The 23,504-nt window shown below is 50.1% G+C and overlaps 11 protein-coding genes across 11 annotated transcripts; 5 read left to right on the top strand and 6 right to left on the bottom strand.

Annotated features, from left to right (window-relative positions):
• Positions 1-433: 433 nt before the first annotated feature.
• Positions 434-2,833, top strand: BBBOND_0203420 (pumilio-family RNA binding repeat containing protein, putative; the record flags this gene model as incomplete). Its single annotated transcript, XM_012911917.1, has 1 exon — positions 434-2,833. One exon carries the CDS (start codon positions 434-436, stop codon positions 2,831-2,833), a length of 2,400 nt encoding a protein of 799 aa, XP_012767371.1.
• Positions 2,834-2,946: 113 nt separating this feature from the next.
• Positions 2,947-5,033, bottom strand: BBBOND_0203410 (WD domain, G-beta repeat containing protein, putative; the record flags this gene model as incomplete). The annotated part of the gene is made up of 3 exons (XM_012911916.1): positions 2,947-4,268; positions 4,553-4,785; positions 4,939-5,033. 3 exons carry the CDS (start codon positions 5,031-5,033, stop codon positions 2,947-2,949), a joined length of 1,650 nt encoding a protein of 549 aa, XP_012767370.1.
• Positions 5,034-5,461: 428 nt separating this feature from the next.
• BBBOND_0203400 (DEAD box RNA helicase, putative) lies at positions 5,462-7,918 on the top strand (the record flags this gene model as incomplete). The annotated part of the gene is made up of 6 exons (XM_012911915.1): positions 5,462-5,629; positions 5,671-5,796; positions 5,836-7,128; positions 7,169-7,470; positions 7,506-7,693; positions 7,734-7,918. 6 exons carry the CDS (start codon positions 5,462-5,464, stop codon positions 7,916-7,918), a joined length of 2,262 nt encoding a protein of 753 aa, XP_012767369.1.
• A 910-nt stretch (positions 7,919-8,828) lies between these two features.
• On the top strand, positions 8,829-9,236 carry BBBOND_0203390 (40S ribosomal protein S24 protein, putative; the record flags this gene model as incomplete). Its single annotated transcript, XM_012911914.1, has 1 exon — positions 8,829-9,236. One exon carries the CDS (start codon positions 8,829-8,831, stop codon positions 9,234-9,236), a length of 408 nt encoding a protein of 135 aa, XP_012767368.1.
• Positions 9,237-10,111: 875 nt separating this feature from the next.
• On the bottom strand, positions 10,112-10,348 carry BBBOND_0203380 (hypothetical protein; the record flags this gene model as incomplete). Its single annotated transcript, XM_012911913.1, has 1 exon — positions 10,112-10,348. The coding sequence occupies one exon, from the start codon at positions 10,346-10,348 to the stop codon at positions 10,112-10,114; it is 237 nt and encodes a 78-aa protein (XP_012767367.1).
• Positions 10,349-12,536: 2,188 nt separating this feature from the next.
• On the bottom strand, positions 12,537-13,028 carry BBBOND_0203370 (hypothetical protein; the record flags this gene model as incomplete). The annotated part of the gene is made up of 1 exon (XM_012911912.1): positions 12,537-13,028. One exon carries the CDS (start codon positions 13,026-13,028, stop codon positions 12,537-12,539), a length of 492 nt encoding a protein of 163 aa, XP_012767366.1.
• Positions 13,029-14,652: 1,624 nt separating this feature from the next.
• On the bottom strand, positions 14,653-15,909 carry BBBOND_0203360 (hypothetical protein; the record flags this gene model as incomplete). Its single annotated transcript, XM_012911911.1, has 1 exon — positions 14,653-15,909. The coding sequence occupies one exon, from the start codon at positions 15,907-15,909 to the stop codon at positions 14,653-14,655; it is 1,257 nt and encodes a 418-aa protein (XP_012767365.1).
• Positions 15,910-17,223: 1,314 nt separating this feature from the next.
• BBBOND_0203350 (hypothetical protein) lies at positions 17,224-17,472 on the bottom strand (the record flags this gene model as incomplete). The annotated part of the gene is made up of 1 exon (XM_012911910.1): positions 17,224-17,472. One exon carries the CDS (start codon positions 17,470-17,472, stop codon positions 17,224-17,226), a length of 249 nt encoding a protein of 82 aa, XP_012767364.1.
• Positions 17,473-18,668: 1,196 nt separating this feature from the next.
• On the bottom strand, positions 18,669-19,040 carry BBBOND_0203340 (hypothetical protein; the record flags this gene model as incomplete). Its single annotated transcript, XM_012911909.1, has 1 exon — positions 18,669-19,040. One exon carries the CDS (start codon positions 19,038-19,040, stop codon positions 18,669-18,671), a length of 372 nt encoding a protein of 123 aa, XP_012767363.1.
• A 1,407-nt stretch (positions 19,041-20,447) lies between these two features.
• On the top strand, positions 20,448-21,194 carry BBBOND_0203330 (hypothetical protein; the record flags this gene model as incomplete). The annotated part of the gene is made up of 1 exon (XM_012911908.1): positions 20,448-21,194. The coding sequence occupies one exon, from the start codon at positions 20,448-20,450 to the stop codon at positions 21,192-21,194; it is 747 nt and encodes a 248-aa protein (XP_012767362.1).
• Positions 21,195-21,907: 713 nt separating this feature from the next.
• On the top strand, positions 21,908-22,817 carry BBBOND_0203320 (Exosome complex component SKI6; the record flags this gene model as incomplete). The annotated part of the gene is made up of 5 exons (XM_012911907.1): positions 21,908-22,093; positions 22,132-22,360; positions 22,396-22,512; positions 22,549-22,619; positions 22,656-22,817. The coding sequence occupies 5 exons, from the start codon at positions 21,908-21,910 to the stop codon at positions 22,815-22,817; spliced, it is 765 nt and encodes a 254-aa protein (XP_012767361.1).
• Positions 22,818-23,504: the final 687 nt, after the last annotated feature.

Raw genomic sequence — 23,504 nt, 5'->3', positions numbered from 1 at the left:
TCAAGCGGAGCAAGACGGAGGAAAATGCGATACCGCTTGCAGCTCCCCACATGCCAGTTGTATCTACACCTGTCACGCTGTCCCCATCCAAGCCAGAAATTGTAAAGAGTAACTTAGCTTCAGTAGCATCTTACACTTGCTACCTGTGTCTGCCGCGAAGGCGGTATATTTTTACATTATTTTCGCCGACACATCGCAGACTACGCAAGTCTCTGGCCAAACACTGAGCGTTGCGGATGCCCATGGATTCACGCCTAGTCCGCGCTCGAATGTCACATTTGCAATTTTTTCGCAATGTACAATATTGATGTGTCGAGTGGAACAGTAGAAGGCTTACTTTAACGCGAGAATACGGTGTAGAAGGTGCGCAAGCCAAGGAGTCGCGCGGACTTAAACCCACAAAACGAACCCTTACTACGCCCATAGTGCAATTATGGCGAACACACTAAGCTCAGGTGGGCTGAAGGAGGCATATTTTGGCTCGAGTCAGCAAAAAGCGGAAAGTGAAGACAATGCAGTAGACAACGGATTCCTGGACCTGCCCCTAGGGCGGCACGGACAGACCTTCCCGTCATCCGACGATACTGTCCTGACGTTCGACAACTTGAACGGGTTGGAGTCGGATTTGACGCTTACACACGCCGACTACCTCGGTGCCTTCCACACTTTTGAGGCGCTCACGAGGGAGCGCTATGAAGACAAAGTAACACATCCACACGACGATCTGCACGTATTTGAGCATTATGACCAATGCGACTCCTATTCCACGAGGTACTCGGAAGCCGCGTACGACGCCGAGCTGAAGAACAACAGCGCCATGATGCTGAAGTTCGATACACTCACCGAATCGGTGCTGAAGCAGCTGGAAACGCCAGTATTGGAGCCTAAAACGGATGTTTTCACGGATGTGAATCTCTGTCGACTCGCAGACATGGACCCCAAGCTCCTGGAAAGCCTGTGCAACGCAGGCATAAATATACGCGAAATTGTGTCGCCAAAACCAGCTAACGGTTCAAGTGGATACGGAGGGTGCGGAGAAGGAAATTACGATAGTGGTGCGCGACCAGCGCAAAAACAGACGTCAATGCCGCACCTGGACATCGGCTCCAATGACGTGGAGCGCGCATACAGCCAAGAGGACAACACATCAGACCACAAAGCAAACTTTGGACTAAATTACAAACTATGCCGCACCGCTCGGAGGCGGGGAAAGAGAAGCGAGGATTGCGAACAGCCCGTACTCACGCGTGGGCAGTCCGAGATATCCGCCATCAAATATTTTGCCGCGAATGCCCACAAGGCACCCGCAAACAAGTGTAAGAGCATGCTAAAACCAATGCATGCAACTGTCGCACCCGCCTGGGTCAAAAACAGCATACTCGGCGACAAGGTCTCCAACAACATCAGCGCTATTGCCAAGGACCAGGCCGGGTGCCGCATGTTGCAGAAGCTGCTGGAGTCGGAAGACCAGGCGCTCATCAATTCAGTACTTGAAGGAGTATGTAAAAACCTATTCGAGCTCATGACGGATCCCTTCGGAAACTACCTCTGTCAGAAGCTAATGTCGGTATGCTGCGAGAACAACTTGACAAAGATCATCGATTCCGCTGGCAAAAGCCTAGTAGACGTCGCTCTCAACATGCACGGAACGAGGGCACTCCAAAAACTTATTGAGGTTCTGAGGACGCCAGAGCACATCAGGAAGGTGACGCACGTGCTCAGCGCAGGAGTGGTGCAGCTGGTCACCGACCTCAACGGAAACCACGTCATACAAAAGTGTCTCAGCTCACTCACAGCAGAGGATTGTGAGTTCATTTATCAAGCAGTAATCAAAAATTGTGTTTGCCTGGCCACACATAGGCACGGCTGCTGCGTTATGCAGCGATGTATCGACGCCGCAAACGAGCGGCAGCGGAAGCAACTTGTAGAGGTCATCACCACGAACGTGTTGCGCCTCGTGGAAGACGCGTACGGAAACTACGTCATCCAATACACACTCAAACTTAAGGACAACGACATCAACATGCGAATCGTTAACGCACTGGCACCCAAGGCCACCCTGTTCGCACAGCAAAAGTTCAGCTCCAACGTCGTTGAAAGGTGCCTCATCATATGTCCACCTGATCTCAGAAGCATACTCATAGAACGCTTCATCAAGGCGCCCTTCGACGTGCTCAAGGAGCTCATACTCCACCCATTCGGCAACTATGTTATCCAACGGGTGCTCAACGTCGCGCAGCCAGACGAGCTCGGAGCACTGCTCAACAGGATAAAGCCGCACATCGACGAACTCAAAAATGCGTCGTCAGGCAAAAGAATCGCGGCGAAAATCACGCGAAAGCACTACAACGAAGTAAATGCGGCGCACAAGGAAGCGCATCGCACCGACCAGCAGAAGCTCGATTTCAGCAAGGGCGCGAAATCAAACGCCCACGCGAGCGGCCGGAACAACAGGGACATAGCAGGAGACCTGTTGCGCAAGGTACAACGCAGCACCGTGTACCGTGGCGCATCACCAAACAACATGAGCGACAACGGTACACTCTTCCAACAACAATCTTTCAACAACATGAAAAGCAATCTCGCAGACGGACTGAGTTCAATGAGAATTTCGCGGGGCACCAACTTCAATGCAAGCGAAGAACACTATCAGGGCAAGGCCGTGAGGGCAAGCAGTATGGGGGCCGATAACGGGAACTCGGGCATGGGCCCAGTGTCGCTGGAGATGCTAAACTCGCTCTTCTCGCGGACACTCACCATAGGCAGCGACCCAGCGTCGCTCTCCGAGTACTTCAACCCCGGCTTCCCCGACGGAACCCCGCACAAGACATAGGCGCGGCACCAAGCTACACTGTAATATACATGTATACCTAGACCGACGCCGGCCGGTACACGCACGCCCCTGAAACACGCAAAAATCATTAATGCCACATGTACCGCACAACCCTATAGCGCAGGCAGCGGCTGCCACACGGCGACCGTGTGGTCGTCGGAGACGCTGAACAGGTAGCCGCCCGGGCGGGTGCTCCACGCAATGCCGTTCACCGTGGACGAGTGCGCCTGCAGCACGGCCACCAGCGTACCGAAGAGCTTGTTCCAAATGTAGATATGCGCGTCCTCGCTGCCGTTCACCACGAAGCGCTCGTCGGGGCCGCCGAAAGCGCACCGCAGGATGAAGCGGTCCTCCCTGTGACCGCGGTACGTCTGTATCACGCGCCGCTCGTCGAGGTCCCACAGCCGAATCACCGGATAGCGACCCGCCACGCTCAGCAGCACCTGGTTGTGCAGCGCGCTGCAGGCCACCATGGTGACGTTGGAGTGCTCGGGCAGCGGAGGCAGCTCCCGGAACGTCGCAATGTCGATGAGATGCGTGAGCCGGTCGGGCGAGGCGCCGATCGCCAGGGTGCCGTCCTTGTTCACTGCGATGGTGCGAATGCGGCAGTTTACCGTAAAGCGGCGCGCAGCCTTCACGGTGTACCGCAATTCCGAGGATCCCGATGGCTCGCCAGTCGACTCGTCCGGCGAGGTCGGGTCAGACGCTGCTGCACCTTCATTGCCAAAGGGCTTCTCAACTTCGTAGAGGACCACCTGCCGTTCGGCGTTGCTCGCCAAGAAGGCGTGGCGGCCGGGCACCCAAGAGATGCATAGCTGCACGCCGTCCGACGGGTCGACGCCGCCGATGCACCACGCGTAATGCGGCGACCAGAGGAGAATCACGCCGTCCTTGTCGATCGACGCGCACAGCTCAGAATCCGAAGACCAGCTGACGCTGCTGACCACCGCCTGGTGGTCGTTCCACTGATGGATGCGGTCGAAGGGCTCGCTGGCGCTCCAAAGGATCACGCTCTCGTCCTTGCCGCCGGTGAGGATGTACTGGCCGTTGGGGGACAGCACGATGTCCCACACCTCGTCGCTGTGGCCCTCCAGACGAGCTACGCATTGCGCAGGGGGCGCCACCTCGGGGCACGTGTGGTCCTCGTAGAGGGACGGGGGTCCCGGTTCATCCAAGGAGCTCGCATGGTGGGGGCAGTACAACTCCTGCAACTCCACCGCTTGCCGCAGCAGCGTCAGCAGCCGATTCGGGGGCACGCACAGCTCGGGCGATATCAGGTGCCGCAGCCGCAGCCACAGGTCGCCCAGCGAGCTAGAGGCGTCCCAGTGGATCTCCGAGCGAAGCGCATCATCGGGGGATGGATAGGAGAGCAGACTGGCGCACTTCTGAACGCGACGCTGCGTGTCCTCGTCAAACGCCGAGGGGCAGAGCTCCTCTGCGACAATATGGGTGACGTAAACGCGATTAGGATTATATTGCAGAGTAAACGCATCGGGTTGGTGAAACGATGAATGATGCCGGATGCTGGGAAAAGACACGACAATCAAGGTTGGTAAAAGGAACAAACACGGAAGTTGCAGAAAATGCACGACAATCAAGAGCAGTAAAAGGCACGACAAGCACGGAAGTTGGTAGAGGGACATGAGAAGGATATCTGGGCAAATAGTAGAGACATTGTGACACACGATAGACACTCTATCAACTGATGAATAACCTTACCGCGCAACACTCGTAATGCCTCGTCGAACTCTTGGCGGTGGAGCGCCATGGCGAAGTCCTGCTGCGAACACAAGAACGAGCACGCCGACCGGATCTCCGGCGGGAGCTTCAACTGCGATAGAATGCTGCGCGCGTTTGTCATGTCGCCGATGCGAACCGCTTCCTCCAGCTCGGTCACGCGGGGACACTGGTACGTGCAGGAGGACTCGCGCTCCAGTGTCTTCACTGTGTCGCTGCGACATTATCAGCACCTAATGTACCGCCAATGCGACTCGCACGAGCACAATCAAGGTCACGCACGTGTGCCCTTTGGAGCACTAATCACAACGATATCAGACGGAAGAAACGATACGCATAAGCGACGTCGCAAACAATAGTGAACATACCGGTAGCCCATGTCGAGCAGAAGCTGCATCACGGTACGCAGCAAGTGCGATTTCGGGAATCCGTGCCACACGGATCCGTCTTCGGAGGCTGTCATCGTGGCCTACTAACGCGATTAAAAGGAGGAATCTCCACACCGGGACTGGGTACACATCTGGAACCTCCCAAAGAGGCCACCGCCAACGGATAAATCCGCAGCTTAATGAATGGATGTTGCGAGGAATTGGCGAAAATTTGGGGAATGTGTATGGTCGCGCCGCCCGATCCCGTATGGCGAGCGCGACGTTGACGCCTGTCTGAGGTCACAAGAATCGAGTGCTTTGTTCTCCCGAGTCACACGTTCCCAGGGCTTGTGAATGCCGCAATTCAGCGCGCTACTAAACGTGAAAATACGCCTTACATGTGCCGCGTATCCCGGTGAATCTGCCCAAAGCAGTGACACATTTGAGCGTTCCGGCCGAATGGAGCTGTTCCGGAGATACGTAAAATTATACGCGTAGATAGAAGCACGTCAATCGCATAAAGATGATAACGTTTGGTGGCAGCGGCGCCAAGCGCGGATTGGCTGCCGGTGCCAGCACTGGCAGCGTGGCCAAGAGACCGATGGGCGGCCTGCTTGCCGGCCGAGAAGGACTTAAAGCAGTGAGCGCCAGGCCAGGAGGCGATAGCGCTGCAGCTTCTCAGCCACCAAAGGTAATTCTATCTACGAATGGCCTTTTTATGGCTTTTTTCAGGTGGTATACATCCCCAAGGCGCAGAGGGAGAAGCGGCTGGAAGAGGAGGCGAAGAAGGCAGAGGACGAGATGCGTCAACGCGAGGAAGCGATAAAAAAGGTGCGAATGGAGTACATAAAGCAGGCAGTTAGTTCAATCATTTTTTGTCGCTGACGCCTCTATCAGGAATCGAACAGAGAGTCTGAGCGCCGGGATAGGCACAAACGCAGGGAAATAGAGCGCATACGAGAAGGGGAGAACAAGCCTAAACACGAGGCCGGTGAAGGGGCTCAATCGCAAACGAACGCGCATAATCTAGCAAACAGCGACCTGGCGGGGCTCAACTTGCTCTCCTTGCCAGAGGCAGAAGTCAGGCCGCGACTCATCGAAAAGGAGTTAGAGCAAATTCGGCAACATTACCTGGGAATCAGACAGGAGAAGAAGAAAGTCAAAAAGCCCTCGGAGAAATTCAAAACCGTCTTTAACTTCGAATGGGACAATTCAGAGGACACATCAGTGAACGATAACAATCCCATCTACCAAAACAGGCCGGAGCCCCAGCTGCTGTTCGGCAGAGGGTGCAGGGCAGGCATAGATGTGGTGGAGCAGCGGAAGGGCAGCAATTTCTATGACGAGCTATCCAGACGCCGCGGCGCGAGTGGTACGGGCAGTGACTCAGGACGTTCAGTGTCGCTCTCTGTGCATTCAGCCGACCGGACTGTGCGGTCTAGGGTATCGAAGGGTGGACTAGACGACGCAGACACAAGAGATCAGGAAGCTATCGACTCACATTGGTCGTCCAAGACGCGCGAACAAATGACAGATCGCGACTGGCGCATTGTCCGTGAAGACTTTGACATATCTGTCAAGGGTAGCCGCGTGCCGCCTCCGATACGCACGTGGTCGGAATCTGATCTCCCCTGGGAAATTTTGCAGGCGATCAAGAAGGCGGGATTCTCCTCGCCGACGCCGATCCAAATGCAGGCCATACCCGTCGGGCTGCAGATGAGAGACCTCATAGGCATTGCGGAGACGGGTTCCGGGAAAACGCTCGCGTTTGTGCTCCCGATGATTACGTACGTTAAATCATTGCCGTTGCTGAATGAGGAAACGGCGCGAGATGGGCCGTATTCGCTAACCATGGCGCCTACCCGAGAATTGGCGCAGCAAATACACCAGGAGACCGTTAAGTTCTCCGCGCTCTGCAAAACCCGCGCGGTGCTGGTAGTGGGAGGGCACAGCATCGAGCAGCAGGGGTTCGAATTGCGCAACGGGGCGGAGATTATCATCGGCACTCCCGGGCGCATCAAGGACTGCCTAGACAGGTCATACACAGTGCTATCGCAATGCAACTACGTTATTCTCGACGAGGCGGATCGTATGATCGACATGGGTTTCGAGGACATCGTAAACGAGATCCTTGATTGCATACCAACGTCCAACCTCAAGGACTACGACGAGGACGTTGCCCTCCAAGAGGTATGTGCACTGGTGCCCTGCCCAGCTCATCGTGCATTAGGAACTGAAGACCAAGGCGGGTTACCGCAGGTACCGCATCACGCAGATGTTCTCAGCCACCATGCCTCCCGCTGTGGAGAAACTGACCAAAAAGTACCTCAGGTCGCCAGTATTCGTGGCTATTGGTGACATTGGCAGCGGTAAAAAGTCAATCACGCAGCGACTCGAGTTTGTAACCGAAGCGCGCAAAAAACAAAAACTGGAAGACATTCTAGAGGGGCTGGAAGGACCAATCATAGTGTTCGTCAACATGAAGAAGGTCGCCGATGTGGTGGCCAGGCACATTGTTAACATGGGCTACAGGTCCGTTGCGCAGCGCCCATTTATAATGCACGCAGGGCGATAGCGCTGCACGGAGGCAAGAACCAGGACATCCGTGAAGGCGCGATCGAAAGCTTCAAATCGGGGGAGTACGACATACTGGTGGCAACGGACGTCATCGGCCGTGGCCTCGACGTCAAAGGCGTGACTGCAGTTATCAACTTTGACATGCCCAAGGACATACAGACGTACACGCACAGAATAGGTAAGGCAAACCAATGAACGCCACCTGCATAGAAATACAGGGCGCACCGGTAGGGCCGGGGCTAAGGGGTTGGCAATCTCGCTTGTCACCGATGACGACTCGGCCATATTCTACGACCTCAAGCAGCAGTTGATCACCACGGAGAACAACGTGCCGCCGGAACTGGAACAACACCCGGCAACCAACACGAAGCCAGCGACGGCGAATCAACCTCCAACGGACTGATTCACAGTGCAGCAGGGCGACGGGATTGCGTAATGCGGCTGACCGCAAGGAACGGTAGACGAGTAATGTACATGGTGCAACTTTTGAACACAACACCGCATCTGTAATATACAGCGTTATTGTCGATTCCGAGTAACCTCGAAGGGACTCTACGCCGACACACATCGCCCACTGTCAAATGAAAACTAGTGGCGCGCAAATGGCAACTTTTTCAACTAATCAGATGTGTCAGTAATGTGGGTGGTTTCGCGCAACCAACCGCGTCATAGAAGTGCGCCAATTGAACAGGAATACGATTGGCAACCACGATAGTCGTACATCCGACTGCCCAAATCAGACACACGTCTGTGCAACAGCAGCCACGCGAATATCACGTATATTGTCCAATAGGAGCGCATCGGGCATTGCAAGTGTCATTCACGTCGGCCGGGGTTCCCTCCCAGTCGGCACAGCGGCCGCACCCCATTTCGGGCCGACGCCTAAAACTGTCCACAACCTCGGCTGGCGTTCACCATACAGATTGCTTTTATAATATAAATTCATGTGTTGCTGAACTACTTGCTCCGTCACGACAAGAAGGTGGGTTCTGCTTTGATGTTACCTAGTGGGCGGACGACCGACGGGGTTGCGCGCTCTCAGCTCTTTCTCTGCTTCACCGCAGCGCGTTTGTCCCATGTAATGTGTATTAGTTTTATGTATATAGGGATAAAAGGGTGGGTGCGGATGCAGCGTGGCAGTGGCGCTTGACCGTGTAGTGTGATGTTGCCTTCTTTGTTTGGTGCTCTGCGTCGCTTTACCGTGGTTCCGTGACACTCCATGACCGCTAGTATTTGCTCAACGGTTTTACAGGTTCAGCGTATAGGACGGGCTCCTCACGTATCGGTACTTGTTCACTAGTGAACACCACAAGATGGCGACCAACGACCAGTTCTCCATTCGCGTGAAGAAATTCATGACGAACCCCCTGCTTTCCCGCAAGCAGTTCTGCCTAGATGTTCTCCACCCGGGCAGGGCAAACGTCTCCAAGAGTGACCTCAGGGACCGTATCGCGAAGCAGTTCAAAATCAAGGACCCCAAGACCATGGTCCTCTTCGGGTTCAAGACCTACTTCGGTGGTGGCATGAGCACCGGCTACTGCCTCATCTACGACACTGTCGCCAACCTTAAGAAGTACGAGCGCCAGTACCGCCAGGTGCGCCTCGGCCTCGAGGAGGCACCAAAGGAGATGGGTCGCCGCGCCAAGAAGGAGCTCAAGAACAGGCGCAAGAAGGTCAGGGGCAAGGAGAAGGCCAAATGTACTGCTGGAAAGAAGAAGTGATCTCAAGATTCTGTTTACTTGGGTGAACAGCGTTTTAATCTTGGAGCTAATTGCTAACTATGAATACCTAACGAGTAGTCGCCTCTTCCGTGGTCGCATTTGAGAATTACGCTCTCTTGTGGATCAGAGGATCGGTTCGCATAACCCTTTTTTTGTAGATCGGTCTGATGGATCTCATTCCGTCCATGCGAAGTACATCGCTGTAGCACATGGCAGAGCGACGCCCTGCATTAGAAACGCTCAAGATGCTGCGAACAGTCCACGTGGTGGTACATGAGTGCATGACGTTTGTTTTGATGCTTTGGATGGGTAATGATTGCACGTCACGTGTTGATTCGCATCGTGTATACCGCTCCTCGTTGATAATGTTCAGGGTTGGCCTACGCTACAGCGTGCGGAAGGTTGACCACGATCAGATTGACGACGTGAACCATTGGTGCCGAAAAAATAGCTTTTTAGTGTGGCAAATAGGGATGAAGTGCGACCACAAGACGGTTCTGATTGATACTGCTGGTGGCCTGAACGCATCGCTCAGGAACGGGTGTTCTTGCTGTACGCGGGCGGGCGTTACTTCTTCCAGAGAGCGATGCTCGTGATACCGAAGATCCGGGCAACGTGTTTCGCTCGCATGATATGCAATTAGATTCTATAATGAACCATCAGAAGAATGTCTCATGAAACCGCAAGACGAGAGAAAAGACAGTGCCATTTGGCGGAGGCGGCGGCACACGAACAGAGTAGACAAGTGAGGCGTAGAAGACTATATTAAAAATTATTCCAAACCAATTATTGCGATACTAATGTTGTATTGACGGACGGAGTCCGAAGTCGAGTTATGCCAGAACACGAACATGCGATGAGGATGCGCGCTGCCGTCACATGTTTAACACTGTGGGCTTATTTGGTTCATAGAAATTCCAGGAGTTGGTGGCGGAGAATGTCGTGGGTGGTGTGTCAATCTCAACTTCTGGTTTCTTAAGTAATGGCTCCATATTGATGCCGAAGTCCACCCTTGCTGCGGGATAGGACCTTGATTTATCGAAGGCATCCGGTTCATCTCTCAAGAAGTAGTATAGTTTCAAGAGAGACTCCCGATATACATCAAATAGCATTATTATAACTACGATCACGATAACAAGAACTACAGAAGCGGCGACGCAGCGAAGCGTGAAGCCCGCATACTCAGGCGTCTTATTCATATTCGCGCAACCTAATCGATCTACCGTGCATAATGACGAACAACGTACCTTACGTTTCTACCATAGTCGAAGAAGCGACGCCGAAGGGGGTTTCGTCCACACATCTAGCATGACGTCGACGCTCTGCTGGGGCAACCGTGATTCCACATCCAGCAACGGTGATATACCGTGGACATCCAAAAATATTGCGTTTATGGGTACCGTTCTTTGTAAGCGTACTGGAAATTACGGTCGATTCGACTGCATATGATCCAATGGCGCTATCTCAACTGCACGCTCTGTCGGAGACATTACCCTCGTGCTGCCTCCGCAGGACACGCCGAGCCTTCGCTAGTATATGGTGGCATGTTCAGGATCCCGCATTCTGATCTAGGTGCCCGCTGCAATATTTCCTCTAAATTCGGCTCAACTTTCCGGGTTTCGCGCCGGCTCGTCCTCCTAACATTCCCTTATATTCCCGTATCTCCCAGCATATCCCCATGAGTGCGCCTCCACAGATCATCCGCTTGTACGCCGAACGACTGTTATGCTATCCTATCACCTAACAGATAATACACTGTCTCACTTAGCATGGTATTTATCAGCTGCCCAAATGGGCCACGTAGCGGTCGCGTCTGCTGACGTCGTGAGGTGGCACCGCCGCCTCTTTAAAATCTGCCAGTGCGACAGAAGTTAAAAGTATAAATCTATATTATACCGTAGGTTGCCCTTTGTGTGTGTTAACCTTCTCCACAACAAACCGCTGTAGCGAAGGGCAGCAGACGAGGCAGGGGGCAACGACTTATCGATTGCGCACAAATTTACCTTGTCTGCTATATATACTGCCACAATCTCGTTATACTGTATGTCTAGGAGACTAACATCGAATAAAAGCGACAAATCGGGGAAAGAGTTTTACTTTTTCAGTTACATTAATAATCAGAATTCCAGTTGCTCGGTATTCTGTACAACCACTGGCACAGCACTGCTGACAGTGGTATCCTGTATGTGTATACACCCCTGAAAGCTCCCCATCAGTTAGCCAAATACTCCTGCACGGAAGTGAACCACCCACCAGATGTCGGACGTAAGGTCGAGCGATGTGCCCATAACTGGCCTTGCGATATATGTATCAGACCAAGTTGGTTGTACTTGTAATAAGCCTGCGATGGTACGTTCCGGTGTTGTTGGTGCACGTGGATTCATATATCAATTGCCATGATAGCATTACACCACTCATGGGCATCTCATCTGCAGCATAAGCGAAACCAGCCCAAGAGTCCATCCGATTGGCCCGCGTGTATAAAGAGTGCTGTGTTTACTACAACCACAGTTTCGTGATGAGAACACATTTGCATATACGAGCGTAGGATTGGCTTCGCTTTAGATCTAGAGAGGAATGTCCATCTGTGCCCTCTCGCTGCAGTAGGCCATCACTCTGAAGGTGTATTCGTGTATTGACCGTTTACTCTTACATCAAGTAACTCCATTTTAACCAGCGATTCTAATCTGAATGCGCATTCTGTGATTTTGCCAGCCACGTCAATGCCCTTGCGTGAGTTTGCATCTTCCGTGATCCGGATCACGCCCCCAGTGTGTTTGGGTTCTCGGTGAATACCTTGAGATCCTCATTATAGAGTGGACGGTTTGAGATGAATATTAGCCCTTGCACCGACTTCCAGCTACGCGATGGTCTACAGTCGGCCCACCTCCCTGGCTCAACGTGATAATGTATACCACCATTCCCGTGCAGAATTTGCGTTTATTTCCGCCCACGTGATTCAGGGGTAGAAATACAGACGGTACACGACTTTTGTGTACCTAAGGTATTATCGGTCGTTATCCACCTGCTAACTCCCATTCGGCGCGTTGCATTTTAGCCGCTTCGCAGTCGTGTATTGCGTCAGCAGCCAGTGCAACGACTAGTACGCATTTGTGCGTATCCCTAGATTTTGATACAGTTGCTGTGATACAAAACTAGCGCCGGCTTCGTTTATAATCGAAGTTTCAGCGGTCTTTGCACCGCCTTCCCCCGCATCTTGACGGCACTAGCTTTGCCGTATCAATAGCGTAGTACACAGTTACTACATTGGCACTCCCATATCGATGCTCCCGATATCACTCAGCGCAGCTTACATTTCGCAAACTTGGCAGGTAAGTATCGGTGGCCTCTAAATTTAGAGAGAAGACCATAATCGTCAAATTCAGTGTAAGCACCCCAAAATGCACGTAGGGCTTTCTTTAATCTCCAGTAAGCGTACATTATCATTTCAATAAAGAGTGTGATACATCTCAAAAATCCCGCTGAGCACCTGTTCAGCCATCCGTAAAAGTACGCAGCGAAGAGTAATCCAAAAAGGAAACCCATAATCAACATCATTGGAATTACATACGATATCCATACATGCCACATAACCATCTGAATGACGCTGTCCATAAGCTGTTCTACACCCGGTGATTCCAATGCACTTTTGATGCTGCTTGCGTCGATGGCACCATCAAATGCACTATCTGTCAAGCTCTCGATTCCTCTTTTCGCTGCACTCGCGAACGTTTTTTGGGCCGCCTTGATACCGGCTCCAATAAGGCCAGAGAATCGAGTAAGCAAACTCATCTTTGTTGCCGACTGAAGAATACCTGGGCAGAAATTTTCTAGGCGAGCCAAAAATTCATGAATTTCGGCTGGAAACCACTTAATAAGATGTCTTATACTTTGTATTATATATTACCACAAAATCCGAATGATACCATCACATCGTAATAAGTAGCGGAAGTACGTATGTATGGATTGAAGGTCGAAAGGGGATTCACGACAGCAGAGGCACGGAAATACGGCTACAACTATCCTAATGAAAATGTTACATGATATAAAATATAATAATATTATTTACGAATACGGAAGCCGCGCGGCGACCGCAGGAATACAAGTTACGCGGGCGGAGCCTGCAGCAGGGTTAGGCAACGTTGGAATCCTCAAGGCGCACACAGCATTGCATGCGACTCTAAAAAACAGTGCAGCTGGTAAATGATGTTAGGACCATGTCGTATATGTTGGTAAATCATGATTATCTCCACGCTTTGATACATGGACATACACAGTCCTGTATTATGCGTCAGCGCATGGCGTGAAGAATGGCTGCCAGAAATCCACGAGGCGATCGCCGTTTTACACACATAATTCGTTATTAGTATAATGTGATGCAGAGATGGGAATCCTTATGAATCGCGAACGACAGTGCCTAACACCGTCATGATCTCATCACGTTCAACCGGCTGCAGACATATATACAGAAAAGGCTGACCAGCGCGCAGAACAAAGTTGTTACATCCTTTTTACACACATAACATGCGACATGTCAAACTACAAAGATATAGCCTTCAACCGTGCTGCCCAGCGGGAGTAAATGTGTCTCATGCACATCCTGAGTATGGCTATGCTTCCTTGTTTGGCAGACTATCAGCTAATTCTACATCGGCATCTTGATAGCTGTGATCGCTAATTAGGCTATTGCCGGTCAACAAGTATGCCTGCAGCGTGAATAAATACTGCATCGGGGGTATCCACATGGTCATCAGCCACCTCTATAAGACCGACTTGAAGTCATTTTTGCGAAAGTTCCAAGAGATGGCAAGTCGTAAACAAAGAACATGCATAAACGAAAGAACGGATTGGCAATTGTGAAGATAGGTATCACGAACACAGAAGATGGGGGATTGGGAGACGTACAGAATATTCATATACTAGGACATGGTTAAGGATGTAAAGATTTTTGAAATTAAACGGCTCAAACTCGAGGTTGTGGTAGATTTGCTTATGTGGGAGGGGGTTAAACCATATTGTGTTATAGCTGTGAGTATATTTTGGTCAAACAAATACAGTTGTGCCAAGTGGCGTGGCTACCAGAGACGATTGGCACTACGTCACTTATTTACACTCTAATTGGTCAGTTACAGTGCTCAAAATTAGTATAACTGCTATCTGAAAATCAGGAGCGTGGGCCGTGCATTCTAAGCTGCTACTACGCACACAATATCCGCATGTTATGCGAAGATGAATAGATTCAACACAGTAACAACCAGGCGGCAAATTGCGCTACGAAAGACATTATGTAGAAGTTCAGGACTGTTTACCATCATTCCACCACAGCAATAATGTAAATTAAAAGTTAATACATAAATGTGGCCATCACCAGATTTTTAAATTACAAATAACTGGTGAGTAGTCGTAAGACTGCCATTCACTGCTCTGCGGATTCCTGCTGCTTTTTCTGTTTCTTCTCCTTTTTCTGGCGGGCTTTCTTGGAAACCTTCTTAGCAGCTTTCTTGGCGGCCTTTACAGACCTCGCCACTTTTGCAGCCTTCGCAACCTTCACAGGTTTCTCAATGTCATCGACTTCAGGCTTCACAGGCTCGACGGATGGCTCAGCCTCCGGGATGACAGGCTCTTCACCGGCGGGTTCCACAGATGGCTCCGCTTCGGGGATCACGGACTGCTCACCCTCACCTTCAACGGATGGTTCAGCTTCGGGGATCACGGACTGCTCACCCTCACCGTCAACGGATGGTTCAGCTTCGGGGATCACGGACTGCTCACCCTCACCTTCAACGGATGGCTCAGCTTCGGGGATCACGGACTGCTCGCCTTCACCTTCAACGGATGGTTCAGCCTCGGGGATCAAGGACTGTTCGCCCTCACCTTCAACGGATGGTTCAGCGTCAACATCCGTTGTGCTAGATTCATAGAAAGCCCAGTAGCCAGAGAGTTCATATAGTGTTTGCAACATTCGATAACTTACACCTTGCAACGCCTTAAAAACAACTTTAGCGCCCAATTTATAGCGACTATCCGACTCATCGTAACCCAACGCTTTCAATACATTCCTCAAGTTCACCGTCTTTATAAACGGTAACCAATTATAGGCTTCAGAGTGGCTCGCAAAACGCAAAGAACGTATGCCTGCGTTTACCATAGGCGCTATGCCAACAAACACTGCTGCGCAATCTTCTGGCTTTTTCGAACATGATGCCTCCCACGTTGCTTCTGAACTGTAAGCAGATTCATAATGGTCAGAAGCCTTGATGTTTCCCAAGAACTTCTCACAAGCGCCAACAATGTCAGCCACGTCCTGTGAGATCTCTTTAGGCTCGACTCCCCCGGTCTTCACAACGTTTTTATAATCGCAAGCTTCGAGAGTGAATGTTCTTGCTATCCAATCAGGGTTTTTGTTCACGGGCTTATCAAATTTTTCAAGTAGCTTATTTACGTATGGCACCTTCGTAACCTCCTCTTGCTGCAGAAACTCTTTGGAAATTCGTTTAACTTTCTCGAGAGCCGCTACTTCCGTGTAACCAACAGGCTTGTCTACCAGAAACTTGTGGATAGCTGCACCCATAGCCGCCAAGTTGTGCCCAGCATCGTCTCCCTTCACAGCCATCAACCAGTCAATGCCCTCCTTGAGGTTGTGAGGAGCCTCGGTCAACGAAGTGTACACCATTTTGTAAAAGGTTCGTTTAATGAGACAACTTCTATGAACTTGCGTCTTGCGCGTTTACCTGCACGACAGGATATAAAACACACCGCGTGTTTAAGCACCTGTGTCGACTACGTGCAGCACAACACACGTGTCGCTACCTTCGAATACAATTGCACCTTACGGCAAGTTACCAACACGCATACACACCATAAAAACGTGGCTGTCGGAGGCGAAAATATCACCTTGATACCGTGTTCCAACCGTGTCTACTCAATTAACTTGACGCAGCGCGCAGAACGCGGCTCAAGGTCTCCGTGCATCTCACACAGGAATCACACACGCACAATCTGCGTATGCTAACAGTATTTACAATGGCGCCTTGAGGTTTTTAAAGTCAGAATGGCTTGTGTGCTAAGGTATAGCGCCGATGGAGTGTTGCGTGACCGGGTTGCTATCAACAGACGGGTCCGGTGATCAGTAATTCAAACCCTACTTGCGCCGTTTACTCTCATAGTCACAGTTTCATGCTTCATGTGACTGCGGCAACCATAATTCCGAAGATTTCTTGGCTCATAACAGCTGCACTTTAAACATGTTAATGCACCATCCCCGTAACACAGCTGTTCTTCCAGCTGTTACCACATCCTGCCGAAGAACGTGGCACAACTCTGTGTTCGTGGCCACTGAATGTGAGAGGCTGATGTTGTGCTTGACTACCACGACGGTGACCCGGGTTTACTTCTAGTTTGGTATGTAGAATAACGACGCGCTTTACCATCAGGTGTTTATACTTACACCTTGATACTCCGATGTTGCATGTAAGAGAGCGTGGGCAAATCCGAGATATTGTGGTTGCCCCAAATCTCTAGATTCCTGAACCACAGTTGCCCACATTCCCACCTATGTTTGTCCGTGCCAACATAAGATTATGAGTTTCAAGGCGAATGTAATCCCACTGAAATCGGGCCGCCACCTTCCCACTGCATCCTTCTGCGATGTTAATGGGCCAACTAGTGCCTGCGTGGACAACGGTGCAGAATTAAGATGCCTACCGTTCACACGTCGCCCCTATAGCAGCACATAATCATTCAACCTTTGTACATTTACCAGGCAATTTTCTGTCTAACCAATCAAGGCGCTTCTATGCCGCAGGTTTTGGGTGATCACCTGCATTGACCTACGAGGCATATGAGCAAAAACTCTTTTATTACACTACCTCCATGTTGCCAGTTAGACGGGTGAAGTCAGCCGTTGCTTGAAGGATGTGCCTAGGATGGGTTGGTGGCACACAGGTGTTACTATACCATTCATCAAAACAGTACCACTGTTTCCCCCTTAGCCAGGGTCGGTCGAATACGGTACGTATTTTACCACCTTGATGTAGAGACTACCGGTGTACTGGAGTTCCGTCGAGCAGTCATTCATCCTTGGAACGGAGTCTTGAGGTGGAGACGGATTTCCAAGGTGGCGAATCTGAATTATTTGTGCTTCGTTACGGCGCATACACCGGTTTGTGCGGCGGAGTGAAGTGCCCAGATTAGCACCGACGATAGCAGCTATGGCATGACAAATGATCTCACCCATAGTACCAGCGACGATACCAACAACCTTACTACCTCGGCCGCCCTGACCAAATGTTTATTTCCCTAGTAGACTTATAGAAGTCACACGTATGAGAATCACTGAAAAAGGCTAATATTAAGCACATTTTCCGACATGGGCAACCCTCGCCTCCGCACCTGCTCCACATCCTTTCTCATGCGCTATTCAGTGTCCTTGTTGCCAGTCGTCGAATCGCAGCTTCCCAGATCTCATGCCGCCGATGCCATCGTGGACTGATCCATTTGAGAAGCCATGTCGCGAACTGCTTAGCAATGCAAGTATAGCTGAATGATTGTTTTTCAAATGGTAACGCAAGCACGGACTGTCGTCCACGTGCGCTATCGAAGCGTGTTTCTGACACTAGCTGCTGTCAAACACACGTGGTTTACACGGCTAACATATGTTCCGACTAGTGAGTGTTCCAGCATTATCTGAATCAAAATAAACCCAACTGTATTTGAAGCAAGGAGCATGTATACACTCCACCCAGACTGGCATGGTGCGCACTCGCGTTGCCACTCTTTCGGGGTAACGAATAAGTGGGTAGCTATGTTTGCGGGGCGCCCCTCAAAGCCTCTGCTAGGGTGCAGTCTGGGGTTACGACCTCGAGGCTTATCACGATGTTGACGATAAATGCCACCACACTGAAGATTAACTCATACATAGGCAACCGTTTACCGAGATTCGCCCATATAGGGTGAAATCCACACGGTCGAGCCACCCACTCCCAGCGGTCGCCCAACGTGCTCAGGCACCGCCGCAGTGGTTGCTCATCCAAATTGGGGGCGTCGGTGAAGTCCCATTCCAGGTACCACTTATTCCTCTTTGTCGAGTGTTAGGGGCATTGTAGAGGTTTCAAAATGCGAACGGAGATGCAAGCCTCTATGTTGCATCTTCCTGATGCTTGCGGTTGACAACGCCCAACTAAGTGGTTGTGACAAGTAATTCCACAGCACAGTCTTCACAGGGTCCACGGCCGTTCACACTAGTTACAAAAAGCCACGACAACACAAGAAGATGTCGTTCGACTGGCAATAACAATTGCAACACTCTACCCAAAGCAATGCTCTCACTGAATACACAAACCAGCAGATCGAACAACATGAATTGACAATTAAAGTGGTTCATTGCCAAGTGGGTTACCACATCAGAGATACTCATTACTTGGAGTAGTAGTTCTAGATCTGGATGGTAGACAGGACGACACCCTTGATAGTGATGCATGGGCATTCAAGTGGCGGAGACTGGCGCAGCTCCTCCCCGGGTCCTACACGGTTGCCATTTAACTTCAGTGTGACAAAGTGATTAGTGCGAGATGGTACCAACGACTTGCTTATTTCGCTAAGGTCATTCAATTCACCGTCCACGTAAAATTGATTAAAGCAACCGGGTGGGTCCATGGCGTACGGTGTTGGGCAGTAGAACGCCGCTTTGCGTGCGGCCTGCAAATTGATCTTGCACCCGATTTCCTGTCCTTCCGCATTGTAGAGTTTAGGTGTCTCCGGCTTGAACAACTCATCCAACTCGTAGGTAACTCCGCAGCCTTGCATGTACGGGTCAGTGGTCTTAACCGCGACTGAACGACATGCCAAGTGTATTGCGTAGGAGTTGGCGCGGTATGAAGATTAGGTGATGTGATTTAAGTTAAGAGAGATCGACTATTCGGCATGGTGCAAATATTTACCCTATCTGATGTGCGAAATAATTTGCAGGAACCATTGTGAGATAATTAACGGCCTTCGCGCCCACAGGGTGGATGGCATCACGGATGGGACAACTGATCTTCGTCATCAGCAGGACATGAAGGCAGCAACTAGTAACGACAGCGTGAGGCGGCAGCCCCTCCAAGCCAAAAAACGGTCACGCCCACATAGCCGTATAAAATGATAAATCATGCAAACACCAACGACATAGGCAAGGGGGAGGGGACAATAACTAAGATAACGATGGACCCTACAGCGAAAACGCAAAACAAGCTGCCATACACAGCAGTTAAGAGTGCGCTGATGGCCAGATGACGAGGCGACTCACAAGAGGTACCATACTAAACCGGCAAGCAGAAATCCTGCCCGAAAGCCTCAGAGCGGCGCTATTAGTATATTTTCATACGAGAAGAACCTCTAGACATAGGGCAACTGTCGCACATTCTCGCATCATCTGATGGGGAATCGACGTATTGCAGCCGTATAAAGTGACATCGCCTACACCGGATGGGAAGTGTGTAATAGACACCTTAGGAATATACCGGCATGACAACAACAACAAATATACACCGGTACTTGAACCCACGGCATAGCTTGTTGTTGGATAATAATGAACGCGTTTCGCCCGTAGAATCTCTGCATCAGCAACAGCGTCTGCATAACATCGATTTCCCGCACTGTTCTTCGCTACAAAGTTTCATGCAACATCGAGACATTTATGGAATGGTAAAATGGAATGCGGAATCACACACGTTGGAAGACGGCCCGTGGATATCGGCTGTGATGGGGATTGAAATGTGTGTCCCAACGCTTATATCATTTTCGCGACATAACAATAACATGGCTCCGCTTTACTGCTTCATAAAGAGCAGTCATTACTGTACTGAGTTATGGCGTACACAAAACGTACATTGGTGACTAACACAGAGACATATATGCGTGAATTCCACCGTAACCCTAACATAAATGCGAGAATCCATTTTCAACGGGAAGTAATTTGTAGGAAAAAACAATTTCGGCGGATATCCGACCGACGCTGTCGAAGAATGCCACGTGAAGCCTTGACCAATACAGGCGTCCACGGCGACTTCTGCCACGTGTATGAGAATGGTCGTACGCTCGCATATGGCAAGTTGAGCGACCTTCCTTACGTAGCAAGTTATATTCACTGATACGTGCTGACAAAAAGTAACGAAGAGCGGCGATATACGATCCCGCCATATCTGTAAAGCGTAATTAATCCTCCCCTACGAGATGAAAGTCAACACATTCTCGATTCTCTCCCTGATACTCCTTAGATGTACACGCATTGCGTCGGCACACTGCGGTAATTTGGGAAGCACGGCCGTAGACAATGCGCATGATGCTTGCGTTGTGAATGGCGACGTCGATGGCAGTCCTTTAATTACCCCAAAAGAAAATGCGAATGAAAGCAGTAACACGATTAGCAGAGTTCCCGTAGTAGAAGCAGTTGGCTGGAATGCGGATATATTAGGAGGATTTTTAGGAGGCTGTTTGACAACTTTCTTCGTAACGATTGGTGACGCGATCGTTGACGCTGTAACAGGTTGTGTTCGCAAAAAGAAACTCAAGTTGCAAAAAGAGGAAAGAAAGGAAAAAGAGCTAGAAATGAAGGCTAAAGAAAAAGCAAAGCAAGAAAAAGAGAAGGCAAGGGAAGAGGCAAAATTGGTTAAAGAAAAGGCTGTAGAGGTGGTTAAAGAAAAAGCCGTCGGGGTGTCTAAAGAAAAGGCCGTAGGGGTGTCTAAAGAAAAAGCAAAGGAAGGGCAACAGAAGGCTAAAGAAAAGCCTAAAGACGAAACAAAAACTGAAGATGACTCTACAGAAATGGGAAAAGCTAAGCCTAAAAAGGAAGTGAAAGATCCAGCAAAGGACGTTAGGAAGGTGGAAAAAGAAAGGGTCAAGCCGAAAAAGATAGTGAAGAAACCGAGTGAGGAACCAAAACCTAGCGCTGAAATTGTATCGCTCGACCTGATACCCTAAGCATGCCTGTATACCACAGCACTGCGCGGGTAACTAGTTAAAAGCGGTTCCACAAGCGCCTCAAATATTGACAGAGATGGCATTCATGCAAAATCGAATGGTTTGATACATGTATAAAATTCTCTGTCCCACGTGATATACGAGGATGCACCACTTTCAAAGTTAGTATATTTGGATCAGGTAAAAATCTTGGCAACGCTTCATGGCATGAACACTGCAATCGAATTAAAATCGGCAAGGATAATAGCGCAGAGCACTCCTGTAAAACTCCACATGGATGTATCGCTTTGAGCAATCGAACCAACATAAGCTTCTTAGTCGCAAATCCAAAAGAAGTTTTAACTGTGAAATCTGCAACACCTTTGACACAATAGGGCGGTAACAAGAAAATCGCAGCGCCATGAAACTAGCCAAACACTATATTAATGTTTCCATATATATTTCACGTAGTGCTGTATGACACTTGGTGGGCTGGTTCGCTGGAAACGATAATCCGCAAAATTTGATGCGAATATGCCTTTTCCAGCCTCAGGTAATGCACATTGCCGTCACGTATTGATGGTCGTAAAGGCTGATATAGAAATCTAATCACGTTAAAAGAATGTGCCGGGTCAAATAGTGGCACGAATCGAAAACGACATCGAACGCGCGGCACTACCGTGAACATCACGTACCGCTTAATCCTTCGGGTCAAGTGCACTAAATATATCAAAATGGCAAAAATAGAGTATATAAGTGTGGAGGGGTTGCGGGTGGACGGGAGAAGGCCGGCGGAGGTGCGAAATATCGAAATACTCTGCGGCCCGGAATGCGGAGTGGACGTCAACAGTTACGACGGAGTCGCGCAGGTTAGACAGGGGCTTACGAAGGCTCAGGCGTTCGTAAAAGGACCAACAGACGTAAGTAAATCCATTCAGGTATTGTATGGAATCTGCAGGTAGGACGAAACAAACAGCGCAGTCAACTGGAAACGTCTGACAGCCCGGTAGAAATACAATGCGAGGTGGTCATGCCCTGTGAGAAAAGGGTCATAGGCAATAAAATGGATCACCAATCCGCCGATATCGCACAAACCGTGATTGCGACTTTTGAAAGGGTCGTAGTATCGCACTTCTACAAGAACTCGGTCATACACATCTTCGTCAACGTACTTGAAAACGATGGCGGTGAGTGACTAAATTGATGTGTGTAAGCTGTACAGGTGTCAAAGCGACAGTCATCAACGCCGTGCTAGTCGCGCTGGTCCACGCGGGAATTGCAATGAGGGATCTCATCGTAGCCTGCACTGCGGCCATGCTCAACAGACAACTGCTCATAGGTAGTATAATCGATGTGTAGAATAAACGTGCCGTAGATCCCAACCAGCTGGAATTGAACGCCTCTGTTATGGAACTGACCCTTGCTGCTTCCGTGTCAAAGGAAGAGGTGAGCCGGCACGTGTCTGAATTCACGTGATTGCAGATCATGTACCTCGATCTGAAGTCGAAACACGCCATAAAGTCAGTCGATGGCATCATTATAAAGACCATAGAAGCTTCCAAGCAGTTCAGCATTCTGGCCAAGGCGAAACTGAAAAACTACGCTAGAGATTACCTTGAGCTAAACAGCGCCGTACACGGCTGAACACACCGGAGCTACTGCACTGTTTATATCGCAATGAGGAACGTCCAAAGGGTTGCAGCTCCGCCAGGATATAGGTGGACCCCGCAACACTTCGTGGAGAAAATACGCGAAAAGCCCGTGGATTTCATCACTTTGTTGTTATTCATCGCCCACATACTGGGATTTTTCTGCTTGCTAATAGTGCTCAAAGTGCGGCACTCTAGGAGGAAATTATTCGCGGTATCGCATTAGTTGGCTCTAACAAGAAAACATCGCTCATAACACATATGTACGTCTTATTTCCCGGAATGTTCGTCATAATCGGTTGCGTGTGAACTGATTACCCATATGTGTTGGATTAGCGTTGTAACCGAACTAGAGACGAGGCGCGTATAGGGGTTAGTATATACTTTTTAGCGTGGTTAACAATTGATTGGCATTCAAAACGATTCCGAACATACTGTTGGCAATCAAAAGCATTTAAATATGTATTGCCCCACCGACGTATTCTCCCGTGTATCTTGTTCATCTCTGTTCAGGTTGATGTTTTGTCTATATGCTTTCGAACCTTGCCCAAGGCCACATGGCCTTCTTGCATCCTTGTGGCATGCGATGATGATGATGTTGATTGCTATTCTAGATGTTGTAAGATGTATTAATGAGAGTGTTGCTGTGAACTTTGCCGAGACAGGTGACAGTGTCGCCGCA

This window comes from Babesia bigemina (genome assembly GCF_000981445.1).
Source record: "Babesia bigemina genome assembly Bbig001, chromosome : II".
NCBI lineage: Eukaryota > Apicomplexa > Aconoidasida > Piroplasmida > Babesiidae > Babesia > Babesia bigemina.
Note: the sequence above shows the minus strand (reverse complement) of the source record. Positions and strands in the feature narration are given on the sequence as shown.